The sequence below is a fragment of the Herpailurus yagouaroundi genome, unplaced genomic scaffold (assembly GCF_014898765.1).
Source record: "Herpailurus yagouaroundi ecotype Mexico unplaced genomic scaffold, PumYag 216, whole genome shotgun sequence".
NCBI classification, from domain to species: Eukaryota; Metazoa; Chordata; class Mammalia; order Carnivora; family Felidae; genus Herpailurus; species Herpailurus yagouaroundi.
In genome coordinates, this window is record NW_024412447.1 from 5,173,796 (window position 1) to 5,190,780 (window position 16,985).

The 16,985-nt window shown below is 46.5% G+C and overlaps 2 protein-coding genes across 5 annotated transcripts in view; one reads left to right on the forward strand and one right to left on the reverse strand.

Moving 5' to 3' along the window:
- RSPH10B (radial spoke head 10 homolog B) overlaps positions 1–6,631 on the forward strand; it is a 62,964-nt gene extending 56,333 nt beyond the window's left edge. For 3 of the 4 annotated variants that reach the window (XM_040455862.1, XM_040455865.1, XM_040455863.1), the window contains exons 19-20: positions 5,326–5,524; positions 6,354–6,631. In XM_040455862.1, the coding sequence (XP_040311796.1) occupies positions 5,326–5,524; positions 6,354–6,528 (374 nt within the window). In that variant the 3' untranslated portion in view covers positions 6,529–6,631. The remainder of the gene's footprint in view (positions 1–5,325; positions 5,525–6,353) is intronic. The other variant, XM_040455864.1, reaches the window with a different exon arrangement.
- Positions 6,632–9,182: 2,551 nt separating this feature from the next.
- Positions 9,183–16,985, reverse strand: part of CCZ1 (CCZ1 vacuolar protein trafficking and biogenesis associated) — a 33,867-nt gene continuing 26,064 nt past the window's right edge. The window contains exons 13-15 of the mRNA XM_040455866.1: positions 11,428–11,586; positions 10,589–10,716; positions 9,183–9,533 (exon numbers count right to left, since the gene is read on the reverse strand). Coding sequence (XP_040311800.1) covers positions 9,478–9,533; positions 10,589–10,716; positions 11,428–11,586 — 343 coding nt within the window. The 3' untranslated portion in view covers positions 9,183–9,477. The remainder of the gene's footprint in view (positions 9,534–10,588; positions 10,717–11,427; positions 11,587–16,985) is intronic.

The following is a 16,985-nucleotide window of genomic DNA, read 5'->3' on the forward strand; positions in this document are numbered from 1 at the left end:
GTCTTTTATGGTTTGTCTCCCTATTTTTATATTAATTTTGCTTCCCTTCCCTTATGTTCATCTGTTTTTTATCTTAAATTCCACACGAGTGAAATCGTATATTTGTCTTTCTCTAATTTTGCTTAGCATAATACCCTCTATTTCCATCCATGTGGTTGTAGATGGCAAGATGTCATTCTTTATGATCGCTGAGTAACAGTCCATTGTACATAGATACCAAATCTTCTTTATCCGTTCATTAGTCGATGGACATTTGGGTTCTTTCCATACTTTGGCTATTGTCAATAGCGCTGCTATAAACATTGGGGTATATGTGCCTCTTTGAATCAGCATTTTCGTATCCTTTTGGGCAAATACCTGGGCAAATTGCTGGGTCATAGGGTAGTTCTATTTTTAGTTTTTTGAGGAACATCCATACTGTTTTCCAGAGTGGCTGCACCAGTTTGCATTCCCACCAGCAGTGCAAAAGAGATCCTCTTTCTCCACATCCTCACCAACATCTGTTGTTGCCTGAGTCGTTAATTTTAGTCATTCTGACAGGTGTGGGGTGGTATTTTGCTTTTTTTTAATGTTTATTTATTTTGAGAGAGAGACAGACAGACAGAGTGTGAGCAGGGGAGAGGCAGAGAGACAGAATCAGAAACAGGCTCCAGGCTCTGAGCTGTCAGCACAGAGCTGGATGCCAGGCTTGAACTCACGGACCCCGATATCATAACCTGAGCTGAAGATGGATGCTTAACCGACTGAGACACCCAGGCATCCCTCTCATTGTGGTTTTGATTTGTATTTCCCTGATGATGAGTGATGTTGAGCATCTTTTCATGTGTCTGTTTGCCATCTGGATGTCCTCTTTGGAAAAGTGTCTGTTCATGTCTTTTGCCCATTTCTTCACTGGATTTTTTTTTGGGGGTGGGGGTGTTGAGTTTGATATACTCTTTATAGATTTTGGATACTAACCCTTTATCTGATATGTCATTTGCAAATATCTTCTTCCATTTTGTTGGTTGCCTTTTACTTTTGCTGAGTGTTTCCTCTGCTGTGCAGAAGGTTTTTATCTTGATGAGGTCCCAATGGATCATTTTTGCTTTTGTTTCCCTTGCCTCTGGAGACCCATCAAGTAAGAAGTTGCTGCATTTGAGGTCAAAGAGGTTGTTGCCCATTTTATTTTGATGGCTTCCTGTCTTATGTTTAGGTCTTTTGTCCTTTTGATTTTTAGGTATGGTGCTGTCCAATTTTCCCAACCATTTGCTTGAAGAGAGTGGTCTTTTTTCCACTGGATATTCTTCCCTGCTTTGTCAAAGATTAGTTGGCCATTCCTCCTAATGTTCTCTCTTTTCCTGGTAAAATACTTCTAGCATTCTATCTGCTGCCTCCTCTTCTCCAACTCCCAAGTGATTACTCGGCCCTGTTCACACTGGCTTCCAACTTAACCTCTCTCCTTTTGCTGGGGTAGTCCAATGCTACTGTACTCTTCCTATTAAAGAAGGGCCAAATGTGTGTAGTTAAAAAAAAAAAAGTAAAGTATCATACAACCCCTTCAACATTAAAAGCAAAATCAAAGTGGGGCGCCTCAGTTGGTTGAGCATCTGGATTTTGGCTCAGGTCATGAACCCAGGGTTGTGGATTGAGCCCAATGTTGGGTTCTGTGCTGAACGTGGAGCCTGCTTAAGATTCTCTTTCTCTCTAACATGAAAAAGAAGCAAAACCACAATGACAACAAAAAGCCCAACTAAATGTGAGGTCCCTTATTCAAAATAATTCTCAGAGAAAAATGAAATTACATTTCTGAAAATAATTAGAAAATTGAAATAATGTAAACATTCCCTAAGAGACATGGTCAAACTATAACCCAAGAAAATGTATAGTATTAATATGTTTTCGCTATTAAGAAAACCTAAACATTCAGCCCAAAGGGGTAGAAGGGAGGAGTAGTAAGATACAGGAGAGCATCAGGGGGCGCCTGGGTGGCTCAGTTGGTTGAGTGTCCAACTTCCGCTCAGGTCACCATCTCGAATTTCTTGGGTTCGAGCCCCATATCGGGCTGCGTGCTGATGGCTCAGAGCCTGGAGCCTGTTTCGGATTCTGTGTCTCCTCTCTCTGCTCCTCCCCCACTCATGCTCTGTCTCTTTCCTTCAAAAATAAATAAAAATACTAAAATTTTTTTAATAAATTTGAAAATTTTGAATTATTTTCTAGGTTATTAATAACAAAAATAGACTCAGGATAATACAGAAAACCTGAATGATCATGGGGGAAAAAACTGTCCAAAAATTACTCTCCTAAATTGAATTTTATGATCAAAAAATTAAAGTACCAATATAAGAATTATTCTTATATTCTTATTTTTAAAACTCCAAAGCATAAAAAACCCTTTCAATTCACTTAACAAAATCTGTATAACCCAAGACCTGAAAATTTAGTAAAAAAAAGTGAAAGTAACAGATTCCTGTTTATCCCTTGGGAAAGAGTTGGGGGAGGTGCGCATGAACCCAGCGGAGCGGGAAGGTCAGGGACTTGGTTATAATCTCTGAATTCCCAGAGCCTAAATGGTGCCATGTTGATGAAACCTAGACATTACTAATTCAAAAGTTCCTTTTAATCCACAGGCTCTTTCTTCTGCATGATCCACTCTGTGGGTGATGCTCTACTGTGCTTCCATTTCATGCAGCCCCACGATTTGTTTGGTTGTGATTTTCCATGCCCTTTTCATAAACTGCTTTTGTTCGTATGCTGTCTTCCCGATTTCACTGCACCGTCTTTCCGTGTGAGCTTGTAGCTCCCAGAGTGTCCTTCCAATGGCTATTGTAAACGTTCAGGTCAGTCTGGGGCTGGTTACTGGAAGACCGTGATCCCGTGATGGTGTCACGTTTCTTAGATAGTTCGTGTTCCTTGAAGCCTTGTGTTTCTGTCTTTGCATCTCAGGAATCAGTCACCCCTAGTGTCTACTAAGAGTATTTTCCACCAGCCTTGCTAGGGGTTGAGGCTTTGTCAGACCACCTAAGGACACACCTGCTCCACCTTCCTTGGTCGCTCTTGTGGCAGAATAAGGCCACCTGTGTTCTCGTGATCCTGCAATGTACCAGGCCGAGTGCTGGCAGCCTCCCTTTTGCTTTTCCAAAGCCGGTGCTAACAAGCAGGTTTGGGGTCTTTCCCTGGCCCACGTTCTGTGAGTGCTCCCCAGCTCACTGTCACTACTGGCATGTGGGTGGCGTGTGTGGAGTGTGGGAGGTGGCGCCAATGACCTTGCTTTCTTCGCGCATTTGTTCTTGGATGTTCCACACGAACGGCAGCATCTGGCTTCTTTCACTTAGTTATTTTGGGATTCATTCACATTGTAACGTTTATTTTGTTCCTTTGTATAGCTGAGTAGCGTCTCATTGTCTGAATAAACCACATTTTATCTGTTCATCAGTTGACAGTTGGGCTAACGTGAAGAGTGAAAAGGACAGGCTCGGAGGACATATTTTCACTTTTCTTGGATAGCTAGCTAGCAGTGGAATCGTGTCATATGCTAACTATATACTTAACGTTTAAAATAAATTGGGACGCCTGGGTGGCTCTGTCGGTTGCACGTCCAACTCTTGATTTCTGCTCAGGTCATAATGTCACTGTTGTGGGATAGAGCCCTGCCTCAGGCTCTGTGCTGGCGGCTTGGGACTCCCTCCCGCTCTATCCCTCCCCTGCTTGCTGTCTCTTAAAATAAATACACATTTAAAATAAATAGCCAGGCTGTTTTCCTAAATTGGCTGTGCCATCCTCTATGCCACCAGTGATCTAGGAGGACCTTTCTCTATGTCCCCTCCAACACTTAGTGGTGTCTTTAAATTTTTTCATTGAATTGTGTCACTGAGGCCAAAGATGGGAGCGATTTTTGTCACCTGGATACAAGTCATTGTTTCATCTGGTAGGTTTTGCAGGTATTTTCTCCCAGTGTGTGGCCTCTTATTCCATAATTATTTGTCTGTGGAAAAGCCACAGCCTGTCACTGAGCGCTTACTTGTCCCAACGCGTCTGTGAGGAGGGTACCCCACTGTTCCGTTATTGCAGATGAGGGAGCTTGGGCACAACTAGTAAGGGGCAGAGCCGAGCCTGACTCTGACTGGTCTGGTCTCGTCCGTGCTCTGAACTGCTGTGCTCTGCTGCTGAAGCCAGAGGCCGTGCAAGCCCCTTGACGTGGTGCCCAGAGTCTGGACCCGGCTCAACAATCACAGTGAGTCGCTCTTCATCAGTTACCTCCACGCCCAGCACTCCCCCACGCCTTGGCACGCCACGGGTTACGCGGATGTTCGAGAACCTAGGAACTCACTGGGGAAGCGCAGATGAAGGCTTCCCTTGGTCTTTGTAAGACCTGGCTGTGGTATAAAGTCTCTTCCTGTCAGCGTCCCACTCTGTGCCCTCCACGTGGCTCTTGGGACGGGAGAGTGAATTGCTGACAGGCCCTACCTTTCCGTCATACCTGTCCCCACCTGCCTCACCCCTGCCCGCCCTCACACAGCACAGAAACCCAAGCTATAGACACAGTCTAAAAATACTTGCTGTCTTGAGAGATCCCGGAGTTTCCTGATATTGTAAAACTACCCAAAGCCTGATCTTTCCAGAATCAACTATGAAACACATTCCAAAGTAGACATCTGTTGGCCCCACTGGATGGGAAGCAACTCCTACGAAGTCAGTCATTTTACCCACGTTCTTATTCAATTCGGAGTTAAAAATCCTTTATTTTCTCAGTGAAAAGTGCCTTTAAAGACAATGGATGCAAAAACAGAGGGTTTTTTTTCCCCCTGTGAAACATGGGAAATGCAAATTTTCCATAGTTTTAATTAAAAAAAATTTTTTTCCATAGTTTTAATTTTAGAAAACCAAAATACACCATTTACAGAAAAATACCAGGAGACTCAAAATGTCGATGATCAAAGCTCTGGTCTACCGCCCCCCGCCTTGTTTCAGGTTGTCAGTAAAAATTTTATGGTTCCCTCCCAAGGTTGTGGGGAGCACAGCATCACCCCATCGTCCGGGCCATGAGGACACTTAGCCCTTGTAGGAAGTGGAAGACCTGGAATTGTATTCGTGCTGATTTTTTCTATTTTTGTTTTTTGAGTTTTTTTGGTTTTGTTTTTTTGTTTTTTTGAGAAAGTGAGCATGAGTTGGGGAAGGGCAGAGGGAGAGAGAGAGTCCCAAGCGGACTCCACTCAGTGCAGAGCCTGACTCGGAGCTCGATCCCACAACTGTGAGACCATAACCTGAGCGCAAACCAAGAGTGGGCCGCTTAACCGCCTGAGCCACCCAAGTGCCCTTCGTGCTGATTTCAGTTAAACTTTCTTCCAGAGAGAAAAGAGAAATCTAAGGACGAACAAAAGGAAAAACTCACCGTCTGGATCACGAGTATGCATATCTTTTTTGTGAACATGCTTTTCCAAGCACACAAACGTGTAGAAGCCCTCAAGGAGAAAGTCAGCAAAGACCGGCTACAGGACGCGGCCACGGCCCATCTGCGGAGGCTGGAAAACGAAGAGCTGGAAGCCAGGTGACCTACCAGAGCCCTTCAGCCCGCCTCCTGCAGGAGCCTCCCTTGCCTTGCCTTCCCTTCCCGTCTTTACACGTGCGTGGCTTCCTGAGGGAGGCAGCTCTTCCCCTGGCACCGAGAACATGGGACGGCAGGGAAGGGTCCTGCTTGCGGCCATTGGCTCACTTGGGGGGTGAGGATGCCTGGGCCCCAAGGCTCCAACGGAGCCCAGGGGCCCACGGGGCCAGGCTGCCGGGTTCAGATCCCAACCCTGCCCCTTGACACGTAGGTGGCCCCGGGCAGGGCCCGTCACCATGCCTCAGTTTCCCCATCTGTAAGTGGACACGAACCCCCATAGGGCTGTGGTGAGGATTTAGTGAGCCGATGCTGTAAGGTGTCAAGAACAGTGCCTGGCACGTGGTGAGCAACCCCTACCTGTTGTTTGGCTACCTTTCTAGAACCACGGTCGAGAACCGTACAGTCATGTCTGTCCAGGGTGCTGAAGCCTGCTCTTTGCAAAGCATGCCTTGAGCCTGTTGCTAAAGAAAGCATTAAACTATACTTCAGGGCAAAGACCCCGAGATTTTTAAAGGCCACTTACTAGCGGCTAAGTTGCTACAGAGAAAAGGGGTTCAGAAGTCTGTTCGGCTATGTCAAAATGTCATTCCGGACTGTCTGGGTATGGCATCACTTTCTACTTCAGGCAAAGTGATGAGAGTTTGCAGTTTTGCTTGCAAAAACTGTTGAAATCTAGGTGTGGCCTACTTTACACCAAATATAGCATAAAACAGGTTTTGAGATTGCAAAATAAAAAATAAGGCTACCTTCCTGGGTTTGCTTCTTGCCCTAGGCTGAATAGCTTGAGAGAGGAAGAGACCAAAAAACAAGACTCTGAGGTGGACATCACTGTGATCAAGGAGCTGGTTGACGCCCCGTCCTCCAGTTTCACATCGAGCCCCCCTAAAGAGGACACCGTGGTGTCCCAATCCAGCAAGCCCATCACAAGCAAGAAGAAGAGAAAGTAACAGTTACTGGGTTTGTAAACGAACCCCAAGAACAAGATGTAAAAGCTTAGAACCAAAGCTCTGTAACACGTTTCCTAATAAAATCGTGTTGTACCTTGTTTTAGTGTTTTTGAAATAACTGCCTGGGTCCACTGCAATTCAGGTTTCTTACACAGTTAAATCACGGACATGCCTGAAAACAGAGCTGAATGAAAATACACACATGGGTATTAAATGAGCATGCGTTCAATGTATTTTTTTTTAATCCAAGTACAGTATCGGTGATGAAATTTAGAATCTGATAAAACTTATCGGGAGACAGGTGGTAGTGTACAAATTTAAACATTTCTTCAGGCCCCCTGCCTAGCCCGCCCCCCCCCCTTTGCCCCTGTAAGTGACCCACGTGCAAGTCCTACCTGTCCTCACGTGCGGCCTCTTCTCCGGCCCCGTGCCTTCCCCAGCACTGCAGACACCGCAGGGACGAAACACCAAGGCAGAAAAGCTGACGAACAGGTGTGCTCAGCACTAAGTGAAACTTTACGTCTCAGACACTGTTATACTAATGATTTGTGTTAAATATAAGAGTGACCACCCGAAGCATAAAAATACACTCTACGGCTTCCAAACTAGCAGAGGGAAGGAAACAATCGTTCAACATGAAGCTGGGGAAATGGGAAGACAACAAAGAGGCTGGGAACCGCAATCGCCAGAGATGGTGGGACAGTGCTAACATACCTCCCCAGTGTGAGCAGGTTCCCTTCCCAATCCCCAAGCCCCCATATCATTAGCTGGGTTCAAAATAGAAACTCATTTCGGGGCACTTGGGTGGCTCAGTTGATTAAGCATTCGACTTCGGCTCAGGTCATGATCCCACAGCTCATGAGTTCAAGCCCCACATCAGGCCTGCTTCGGATTCTGTCTCTCTCTGCCCCTCCCCTGCTCACGCTCTCTTGTAAATAAACATTTAAACAAAAACAAAAAACCAAAATAGAAACTCATTTCAATGTTATTCTTTATAAGAAAACCCTCTTGGAGCACCTGGGTCCTTGGTTAAGCATCCCAACTCCATCTTGGCTCACGGTTCATGGGTTCGAGCTGTGCATCGGGCTCCATGTTGACGGTGCGGAGCCTGCTTGGGATTCTGTCTCTCCCTCTCTGCCCCTCCCCTGTTCTCTCTCAAAATGAACAAAGGATAAAAATAGAGATGGAAAAAGATGGACCAGGAAAATCTAATCAAAATGACTGGAATCATGAGCAATATTAACAGAATTTAAAGGAAACATCTGAATAGGGATAAAACTAGAAATAATGATAAAAGGACCAACAACAAAAAGATGCATGATTCCTCAGCATCTTACATACTAGCCTTGCAAAAGCTAAAGGATTACAAAGAAGAAACAGATCAAAAAGACAGTTATTTAGGGGGGATATAGATATTTTTAGCAAGCAAACTAAAAAGTCTGAACACACAAGAATGCAACAGAGGATAAACACGGACTATGTTTTATGGTCAAAAGTACAACTTTGAAGGATGTATTTCCAGATGATGATGTAATTATGCTGCAATTACTAAGTCAGCAATGAACACTCAACACAGGAAGCCTGTCGCTGGAAACAAATAAAACACAACCTCAAGCAGCTCATGGGTTAAGAATGATTTGTGATTTCATAACCGAAACCGTACATTACGTAAGACACGAGAGCGACAAGAGTACTCCAGGTGGACGAGAAGTCATCCGTCCTCTGCCCTGACAGCGGGCTCATGCGGGCTGCCTGAGGGCCAGCAGTGAGGAGCCCTGCCTGGAGCTGGGGTGGTACCAGTTTTCCCAGACCGCGCCTGGCTAGCTTCTGCCCAAACTGGGATGTCGAGACTGCCAACAGTAGGTTAACTTAGGTAAAATCCAGGGGTGTCTGGGTGGTTTAGTCAGTTAAGCGTCCGACTTTGGTTCAGGTCATGATCTCACAGTTCATGAGTTCAAGCCCTGCATCAGGCTCTCTGCCTGACAGCTCAGAGCCTGGAGTATTTTAAAAATTAATTAAAAAACCCTTGGCTCAGAGCTTGGCATAGTGCAGGGCAAGAAATAGGATCTCTGGGGGCGCCTGGCTGGCTCAGTTGGTTAAGCTTCCGACTTCAGCTCAGTCATGATCTCACAGTTTGTGAGTTCAAGCCCTGCGTCGGGCTCTGTGCTGACAGCTTGGAGCCTGGAGCCTGCTTCGGATTCTGTGTCTTCCCTCCCTCTCTGCCCCTCCCCGGCTGGCGCTCTGTCGCTAAGATAAACATTAAAAAAAATTTTTTTTTAATTAAATCCAGCCAGACTACATCTCAGCTGTGAAGACACAGGCAGTTGTGACCCCTCAGGGTTCTACAGGACACATGCAGAACGCTTTATGTTTAGACCATGGCTGGGGCACTTTCGTGAAGTTCTATTATACATGGTCTAAAAATCACATCAGTACTCAAGAGAAAAACCAAGGTCTAGCAATTACTTTGGGCAAATGCCTCAGAGTTCGCCCCTGCAGGTCTAGTGACCGTGCGGGGGGGGGGGGGGGGAGGGGCGAATTCTGGGAGCTCTAGCAGCTCTAGAAAATCCCCAAGGATGAGCCACAGCCAGCGCCCACTGGGCGGAGTGGTCTACAAACAAACAGCAGGCGTGAGACTCCAAGCAAAACCAGAATTTTAAAAACCTTAACAATTTATTACTCTTATTTCCCAGTAAAATATTCACATAATGTCAAAAGAATGGAATGATGGGAGATGTAGCCGACTACCTTTAATTATTTCCACATAAATATGTAAAATCTAAAAACCCCAGGGGATCATCAGACTGAGTAGAAATTTGATTCTTCAAAGCAAGTATTGCTTTACTATTGTCATTAATTCAGTCAATAATATGACCGAGAACCTGCAGTGATAAACAGAATGCCTGCGGAGTTGTTTTTTTAAAAGATGTCCCAGCGAGCCGTTATCCGTCAATCCAGGAAGAATATGTTATTGAACTGCGTCGCACAAAGTTTCTTCACCTCTTCTGCAAAAGACAGAAACAGGGAGTGAGAAACAGAGGTTTTCACTGGAAAGGTTCTATGACACAGACTGGTCCCTTAAACTCTTCTGGAATACAGCTGCCAGCAAATGGCCGCATTTGCGGACCTTCAGTCTCAGGCCTGGGCAAGAAACGTTCAGGAGTCAAGACAATGGGGAGAAAAAGCCTACTGTCCCTGGGACCTCAGTGCCGTGTCACAGCCACAGGCCACTCCTCCAGGCCCGGGAAGTGCACGCCCAGCCCCGCAAGCGCCTGAGACACCCACAGGCTGGGGGCTGCAGCCCAAGTCTAAAATGTTGGGTGCCATGCCCCAGAAACCCTAGCTGCCACCCGGGCCATAGTTCAAGTGCTCCGCGGAGGCGGCGCCATCGTGACGCCACTCAATTCCCACTGCACCCGGGGCCGCGTTTCCTGCGGTTTCTAATGTGCACAAGTCTCACTAGAGGCACCGATGGGAGAGACGAACCGTGTCCCAGCAGACACGTGCGGAGAATGAAACCTCAACCCTCACTGTTGTCCATGCGGCGCTCTCCCAAACGTCCCACTCCTTGCTCCAGGCCGTATGCGGTGCAGCAAGGGAGCGGAGGCCGTGAAGGGGACACGCTCCCCCCTCCGCCAGCACAAAGAGCTGTGAGGATCAGCCAAGGCCGGTGCTGGAACAATGCGCGCACGGGGGCCTGGAAGCTGCCAGTGAAACGGCCCGCCCTGCCACGGGGTGGGTCTTCGTCACCGGGGATCAGAGTGGACATCTGTATACACACTGTATGAAGCCACAGGATTTTTTTTTTCTTTTAGCATTACAGAAAATCATTTCCTTTGGCCGGTGCCAAGTTTCCGAAACACAGGGACATTTTCCACAGGAAACGTGAAAACTTTTTCAAGGAACTTTTTCAAGGAACTGTGCTTCTGGAGAACACAGGATGGACCAAAGGACGGTTTCCTTTGACATCAACAGCCGTGTCTCCTCTCTAGCGGGTTTCCGACCACAGTGAAAGGACAGACAGCGGCGAAGTTCTGCACCACGCCCAGCTTCTATTTACCATTTACTTCGATCAGGTTTGCATTTTTTTGATTCAGGATAACATACAGCTCCCGCTGGTCAGACTTCTTCCCGACCACCCAGTAGTCGCTCATTGCTTTTACGATGATCTCCTCGTCTTCATCCACTCTGCAAGACAAGGGTTCCAACAGGCAACAGTGTGTTAGCTGTTTAGCTGCAGCGTGAGCGACACACACTCTCACGAGAAACTGGAAACTAGGGGCGCCTGGGTGGCTTAGTTCACAGAGCGTCGACTCTTGATTTTGGATCAGGTCATGATCTCACGGTATGGTTTGTGAGACCAAGCCCCGCATCAGGCTCTGTGCTCTCGGCTGATTCTCTCTCTCAAACAAAAAACTAAAGCAAAAACCTTTGAAGAAAAACAAAAGAAACCAGAAACTAGCCATCTGAAAAGTCTGGGGAGTCCCGTGCAAGTGGCCAGTGACCCGGGGGCCTCCTCTACTCTGTTCGCAAGTGGGGCCCTCTGCAGCGGCTCTGGGCCGCTCGGCTTTGATGAGGATTCCTTCAGCGCCTCTTCTCCCGTTACAAAGAGGACACCTCGGGGCACCTGAGTGGCTCAGTCGGTTAAGCGTCTGACTTAGGCTCAGATCATGATCTCACGGTCCGTGAGTTCGAGCTCCGCGCCGGGCTCTGTGCTGACAGCTCAGAGCCTGGAGCCTACTTCAGATTCTGTGTCTCCCTCTCTCTCTGACCCTCCCCCGTTCATGCTCTGTCTCTCTCTGTCTCAAAAATAAACGTTAAAAAAAAAAAAAAATTAAAAAAAAAAAAAAGGGGACACCTAATCTGAGAAGTCCGAATTCGAGAAGTTGTTTGAATTACCTGGTAAAGTCACTGTTGATGTCACCCAGAATCTTCATCAAATCCGGATGCACGGATGTGAGTGACACACTAGGGGTTTTCCTCATGTGAATTGTACTTTTCTCTGCTAAATTCATATGGTTGAAGTAGATAAACTTAAACTGGGGCTCTTTCTCAGACCTGTGAAAACATGTCATCAAAATGGTAACGTTCTCAAAGAATAATTCTCTAAACGATACAACCACATTGTTAAAACCTTAAATCCATGTAGCTACGTAAGGCCTTATATTTTCGACGTCTGGGCCTTCAAATCAAGAATCTCGGTGAAGATGTAACAGGCTCTTTGTTCCCTAGTAACTTATTTGAGATCCATGAGGTATTCAATAGGATGGAATTTTCCAGAAAGCTGAAGCTTAGCTTTTGAAAAACCAGTACTATAACCACTTTGCAATAACTGTGCTTTGGAAATGGCAATCACTTGATTATTTGCTGCATTTTGAATTTTTGGAAATAAATGCAAACTCAATACAGGCCATCTGTCTTCTAGCAGAGGGGTCAGCAAACAGATTAGTGGCCCTGGGACCAAATGTGGCCTTTTTTTTTTTTTAAATCAAGTTTTATTGCAACGTGGCCATCCCCGTATGTTCGGGTATTGTCTATGGCCACTTTCTGCAACATATACAGCCGAAAGAATCTGAAATATGTATTATTTGGCCCTGTGCAGAAGTTGTTTGCTGACCTGTTTTAGGAGAGTGACAGCTCATTTATCTCCATCCTGGGGGATGAACGTGCCGTGCCCCCTGTGTTTAATCTGCCACAGAACTGAAGTTGGCTAGTCTGAGTCACAAAGCTCTCATCACCCTAAATGGAGACCATTCTAAGGCGTTTGAGGCGCTTCTGCTGAACAGTGATGAAAATTTTCATTGGAATACATCTTATTATTTGGAATGGCTGGACAATGCTACTCCGCCGCCTCCCGGGTCAGAGGCCGGACCCCTCGGGGAACCACTCCGATGGCCAGGCCACAGCTCCCGGGGCCTCCCACCCTCCCTCTCACTGCACCCTTACTTAAGTGATGCTCGGGGGTCTGGGGACAGCCTGAGCAGCCCTGCCACTGGAGGGGGCTCAGAAGCCTTCTCTGCTTACTTCAGGGTTAGCAGCCATGTTCTGGTGGGCTGAGGGTGCCGGAAATCCGACCTCCGGAAAAGTGGGTTACTACTGTAATACTTTACATCTAGGCAAAGAAAGAATGTGGATGGCTTAGTTTCCAGGAAAATGAAAAGAGAATTCTTACAAAACCAGAATATGTTTTCAGTAGGCCCCTAAAACTAAGAACAGCAAGTATAACCCCAAGAAAAACTGGAAAGATGAAACATTTAAGATGGTTGGCCAGAGCTGTGAATTCAGTTGTCTGAGTAGACCAAACTTCCACCCAACCCTGATCGGGCCTGCAGTTCCGGTCTTCTAACCCCAAAACCCTCTCTGTGGCCTCCCTCTTACCCTCATTCAGAATGTGTAAAATGCCTTCTTAGAAGATCTAAATTATTTCTTTGGTACCCCTCATGGAGATTTACATTAGCAAATGTTGTTCAGTGGTTAAGACAGGGGCCAATGTGGCCTCTTTCCACCGCCTTCCACGAGGAGAACACAGAGAAACAGAAAAACTGCTACTTGCCTTTTCACTATTAACTTGCACCGCTGAAGAAGGAGAGGCCCACTCACAGTGAAAACAGGACAATGTCCACCCTACAGGCTTCTTAGCTACATCCAAAGCACCATGTGACCAACGGTGAGCTGGTTTGGAAGGAGCAGCCACGGTCACCTGGTATCTTTTCCCAAGAGCTAACACGGACGCCCCTTAAACACCCAAAGCATGTTTCCCCCTAAACACAGAAACACAAATTTCTTGCCGCCTTAAAAAAGAACATGCTGCATACGGTTAATGACATCAATGTAAAACACGCTGAACCCGGGGAAATACTACAGAATTCTTGCTGACGGTTTGTTAGGAGGTTAGGCTGACAAGACGGGAGCACAGTAATGACAGCCTCAAAGAACACGGGAAGGTGGGGCCTGTCTTAAGTGGTTGTATTCTACGCTGAGTGTCCGCTAATTTTTTTAAAAAAGATTTTCTGTTTTCTGTCTGCCCTCTGCCCCTTTCTTCTACTACTGGTAGAAAACCCAAGTAGCTGTGATTGGCAGGGTCACAGGGACGTTTCCCATGAGTAAACGGCGTCAGTTTTAGGAGACGTTTAAGGACCAGGTACGTGAACACCTAGCCAAACCTCAGAGGCGTGCCAGGGAAGGTCACTGCAGGCTCTGAACCAAGGGAGGAGGTCAGCAGATGTCCAGCAGGTGTTTGACCACTTGTTGCGTTTCCCTGGGGACGTCAACAGCTGGCTGGGGCCCCGAGACCATCTGGTGGCTTGACCTGTTCTGGGCCTCGTTCCAGGCGGCTAAGGTTTGCCAGACGCACCGTTTCTAAGTGAGGATGGCCATTCCACACTTAACAAACCAAACAAAAAGGGAAGATTCCGAATTGACTGATATGGATATTGTAAGAAGGAAAACTGGTCTTCATGTGGGAGTTACATGTTACAGCTATTGCTCCTCTGCGTGTCCAGGGGGATTAGGAAGGGAGGCACAGCTGAGCCCTTGGACTATGCCCGTGAACCACGCCCTGGAAGGAAGGCTTCCCTGCCCTCGCTCCCCCGGCACCGCCTCTGCACGCCTGCCAGGCCAACCCACCGCCCTCGCCTTCTTCCTGCCTGGCATCCCATCCTGGGTCTCATCGTTACCAACACTCAGTCCACGGTTGCACTCCTCACTTCTTGTAGAAAGCCTAACGTCCTCACCTCCGGAGCAACTGGGTTGAGTTCCCCCCCACAAATTCATTCAAAAAGACTGATGAAAAGGATTATAAAAATTGCCCACAGCTATGAGAGCAGCCTTTTTAAAGTAGGCTTTGCGCTCAGTGCAGAGCCCAACGTGGGGCTTGAAATCACGACCCTGAGATCAAGAGTTGGAAGCTTACCTGACTGCACCATCCAGGTGCCCCAAGGGTCTCCTTTCCTAATACCTCTGTACTTCGCCCTCCTCACACCTTTTCAAATTCAGTATCACAACTAGCCAGTGAAGAGACATATGCAAAATAGAAACGAACATCTCAGACTCAGCAAAGTCTCAATTTGGGGGAAAACTTCTTAAGTTAGAGCGCTGCCTCTAGTCCTTAAAAATTCCAGGTGAAATGGATGAAAGACCTAAATGTGAGACAGAAAACCATCAAAACCCTAGAGGAGAAAACAGGCGACAACCTCTCTGACCTCAGCCGCAGCAATTTTTTGCTTGACACGTCTCCAAAGGCAAGGGAATTAAAAGCAAAAATGAACTACTGGGACTTCATCAAGATAAAAAGCTTCTGCAATGCAAAGAGAACAATCAACAAAACTAAAAGGCAACTAACGGAACGGGAAAAAATATTTGCAAATGACATTTGGAACAAAGGGCTAGTATCCAAAATCTATCAAGAGCCCACCAAACTCCACACCCGAAAAACAAATAATCCAGTGAAGAAATGGGCAGAAAACATGAATAGACACTTCTCTAAAGAAGACATCCGGATGGCCAACAGGCACATGAAAAGATGCTCAACGTCACTCCTCATCAGGGAAATACAAATCAAAACCACACTGAGATACCACCTCACGCCAGTCAGAGTGGCCAAAATGAACAAATCAGGAGACTATAGATGCTGGCGAGGATGTGGAGAAACGGGGACCCTCTTGCACTGCTGGTGGGAATGCAAACTGGTGCAGCCGCTCTGGAGAATAGTGTGGAGGTTCCTCAAAAAAATAAAAATAGATCTACCCTATGACCCAGCAAGAGCGCTACTGGGAATTTACCCAAGGGACACAGGAGTGCTGATGCACAGGGGCACATGTACCCCCATGTTTACAGCAGCACTTTCAACAACAGCCAAATTATGGAAAGAGCCTAAATGTAAATGTCCCTTGACTGATGAATAGATGAGTAAGATGTGGTTTATATATATTATGCATGTTTATATATACAGTGGAATACTACTTGGCAATGAGAAAGCATGAAATCCTGCCATTTGTAGCAACGTGGATGGAACTGGAAGGTATTATGCTGAGTGAAATTAAGTCCGTCAGAGAAAGACAGATACCGTATGTTTTCACTCACACGTGGATCCTGAGAAACTTAACAGAAGACCATGGGGGATGGGAATGGGGAAAAATAGTTATAAACAGAGAGGGAAGAAGACAAACCATCAAAGACTCTTAAATACAGAAAACAAACTGAGGGTAGACAGCAGGGAGGGGGGAATGGGTGATGGGCACTGATGAGGGCACTTGCTGGGATGAGCACTGGGTGCTGTATGGGAAGCGATGAACCACGGGAATCTACTCCCAAAACCAAGAGCACACTGTACACGCTGTATGTTAGCCAATTTCATAATAAACTATATTTTTAAAAAAATTCCAGGTGAATTAGATGGAGACACAGAAGATAAAACCATAAAAGCCCCTGAGATAAAAATGGCACATTCTTAGGCTACTGGGGTGGAAAATCACAAGCATGACAGTGAAAACAGAAACCTAGAGGGAACGACTAATAAAAATGACTACGTATAAACCCCAAACATATTATAACAAACAGTAAAACCAAAGTTAGAAAAACACGTATGATATGACCGAAGGGTATTACGTTAAGAGCACTGACGTAGAAGGAAGGATATGAAGCACTTCAGTGGGAAGAGCCAATGGACCCAGACTGGCAATTTCTGGAAGAGAGACAGAACCACCAACCTCGGCGTCATCTATCAGGCATCAAGACATGACACGGAGAACTAGGGCTGTAGCCCCTGTGGGAGGGGACTCACACTGTCACTATGCATTCCCTGTGCCCCAGACCTCCACTCCAGGGACAGGTCCTAAGAGGATGGGTAGATGTCTGCACCAGACTGTTTAATGCAGAACCATGTTAATGCTAACAGCCAGAGGCAGACTGCCCGTCGACTGGAACAGAGACTACACAGACAGAACACAAACAAACTATCCAAGTAAGTACCGTGAAGCCACGGAGCAGAATAGGCAGATCCATATTTGTTGGTTTAAAATGATGTTCATGCCACATCGTTTTTACAAGCTACAGATCTACAGCATGATCTATTTTTAAAAACCCATCAGTAAAGGGGCATCTGGGTGGCTCAGTCAGTTGAGCGTCCAACTCTTGGTTTTGGCTCAGGTCATGATCTCGTGGTTTGTGGGATCGAGCCCCCCCTTTGGGCTCTGTGCTGACAGCATGGAGCCTGCTTGGGATTCTCTCTCTCAAAATAAACATTTTTAAAAAACCCATCAGTGAAGAACACTATATATACCACTGTTTACGTATGTGTATGTACAAGTCTAAAAAGATACAATATTTACACTTTTGAATTTAAAAATACGGCCACGGGGCGCCTGGGTGGCTCAGTCGGTTGAGCGTCCGACTTCAGCTTAGGTCATGATCTCACAGTCCGTGAGTTCGAGACCCGCGTCGGGCTCTGTGCTGACAGC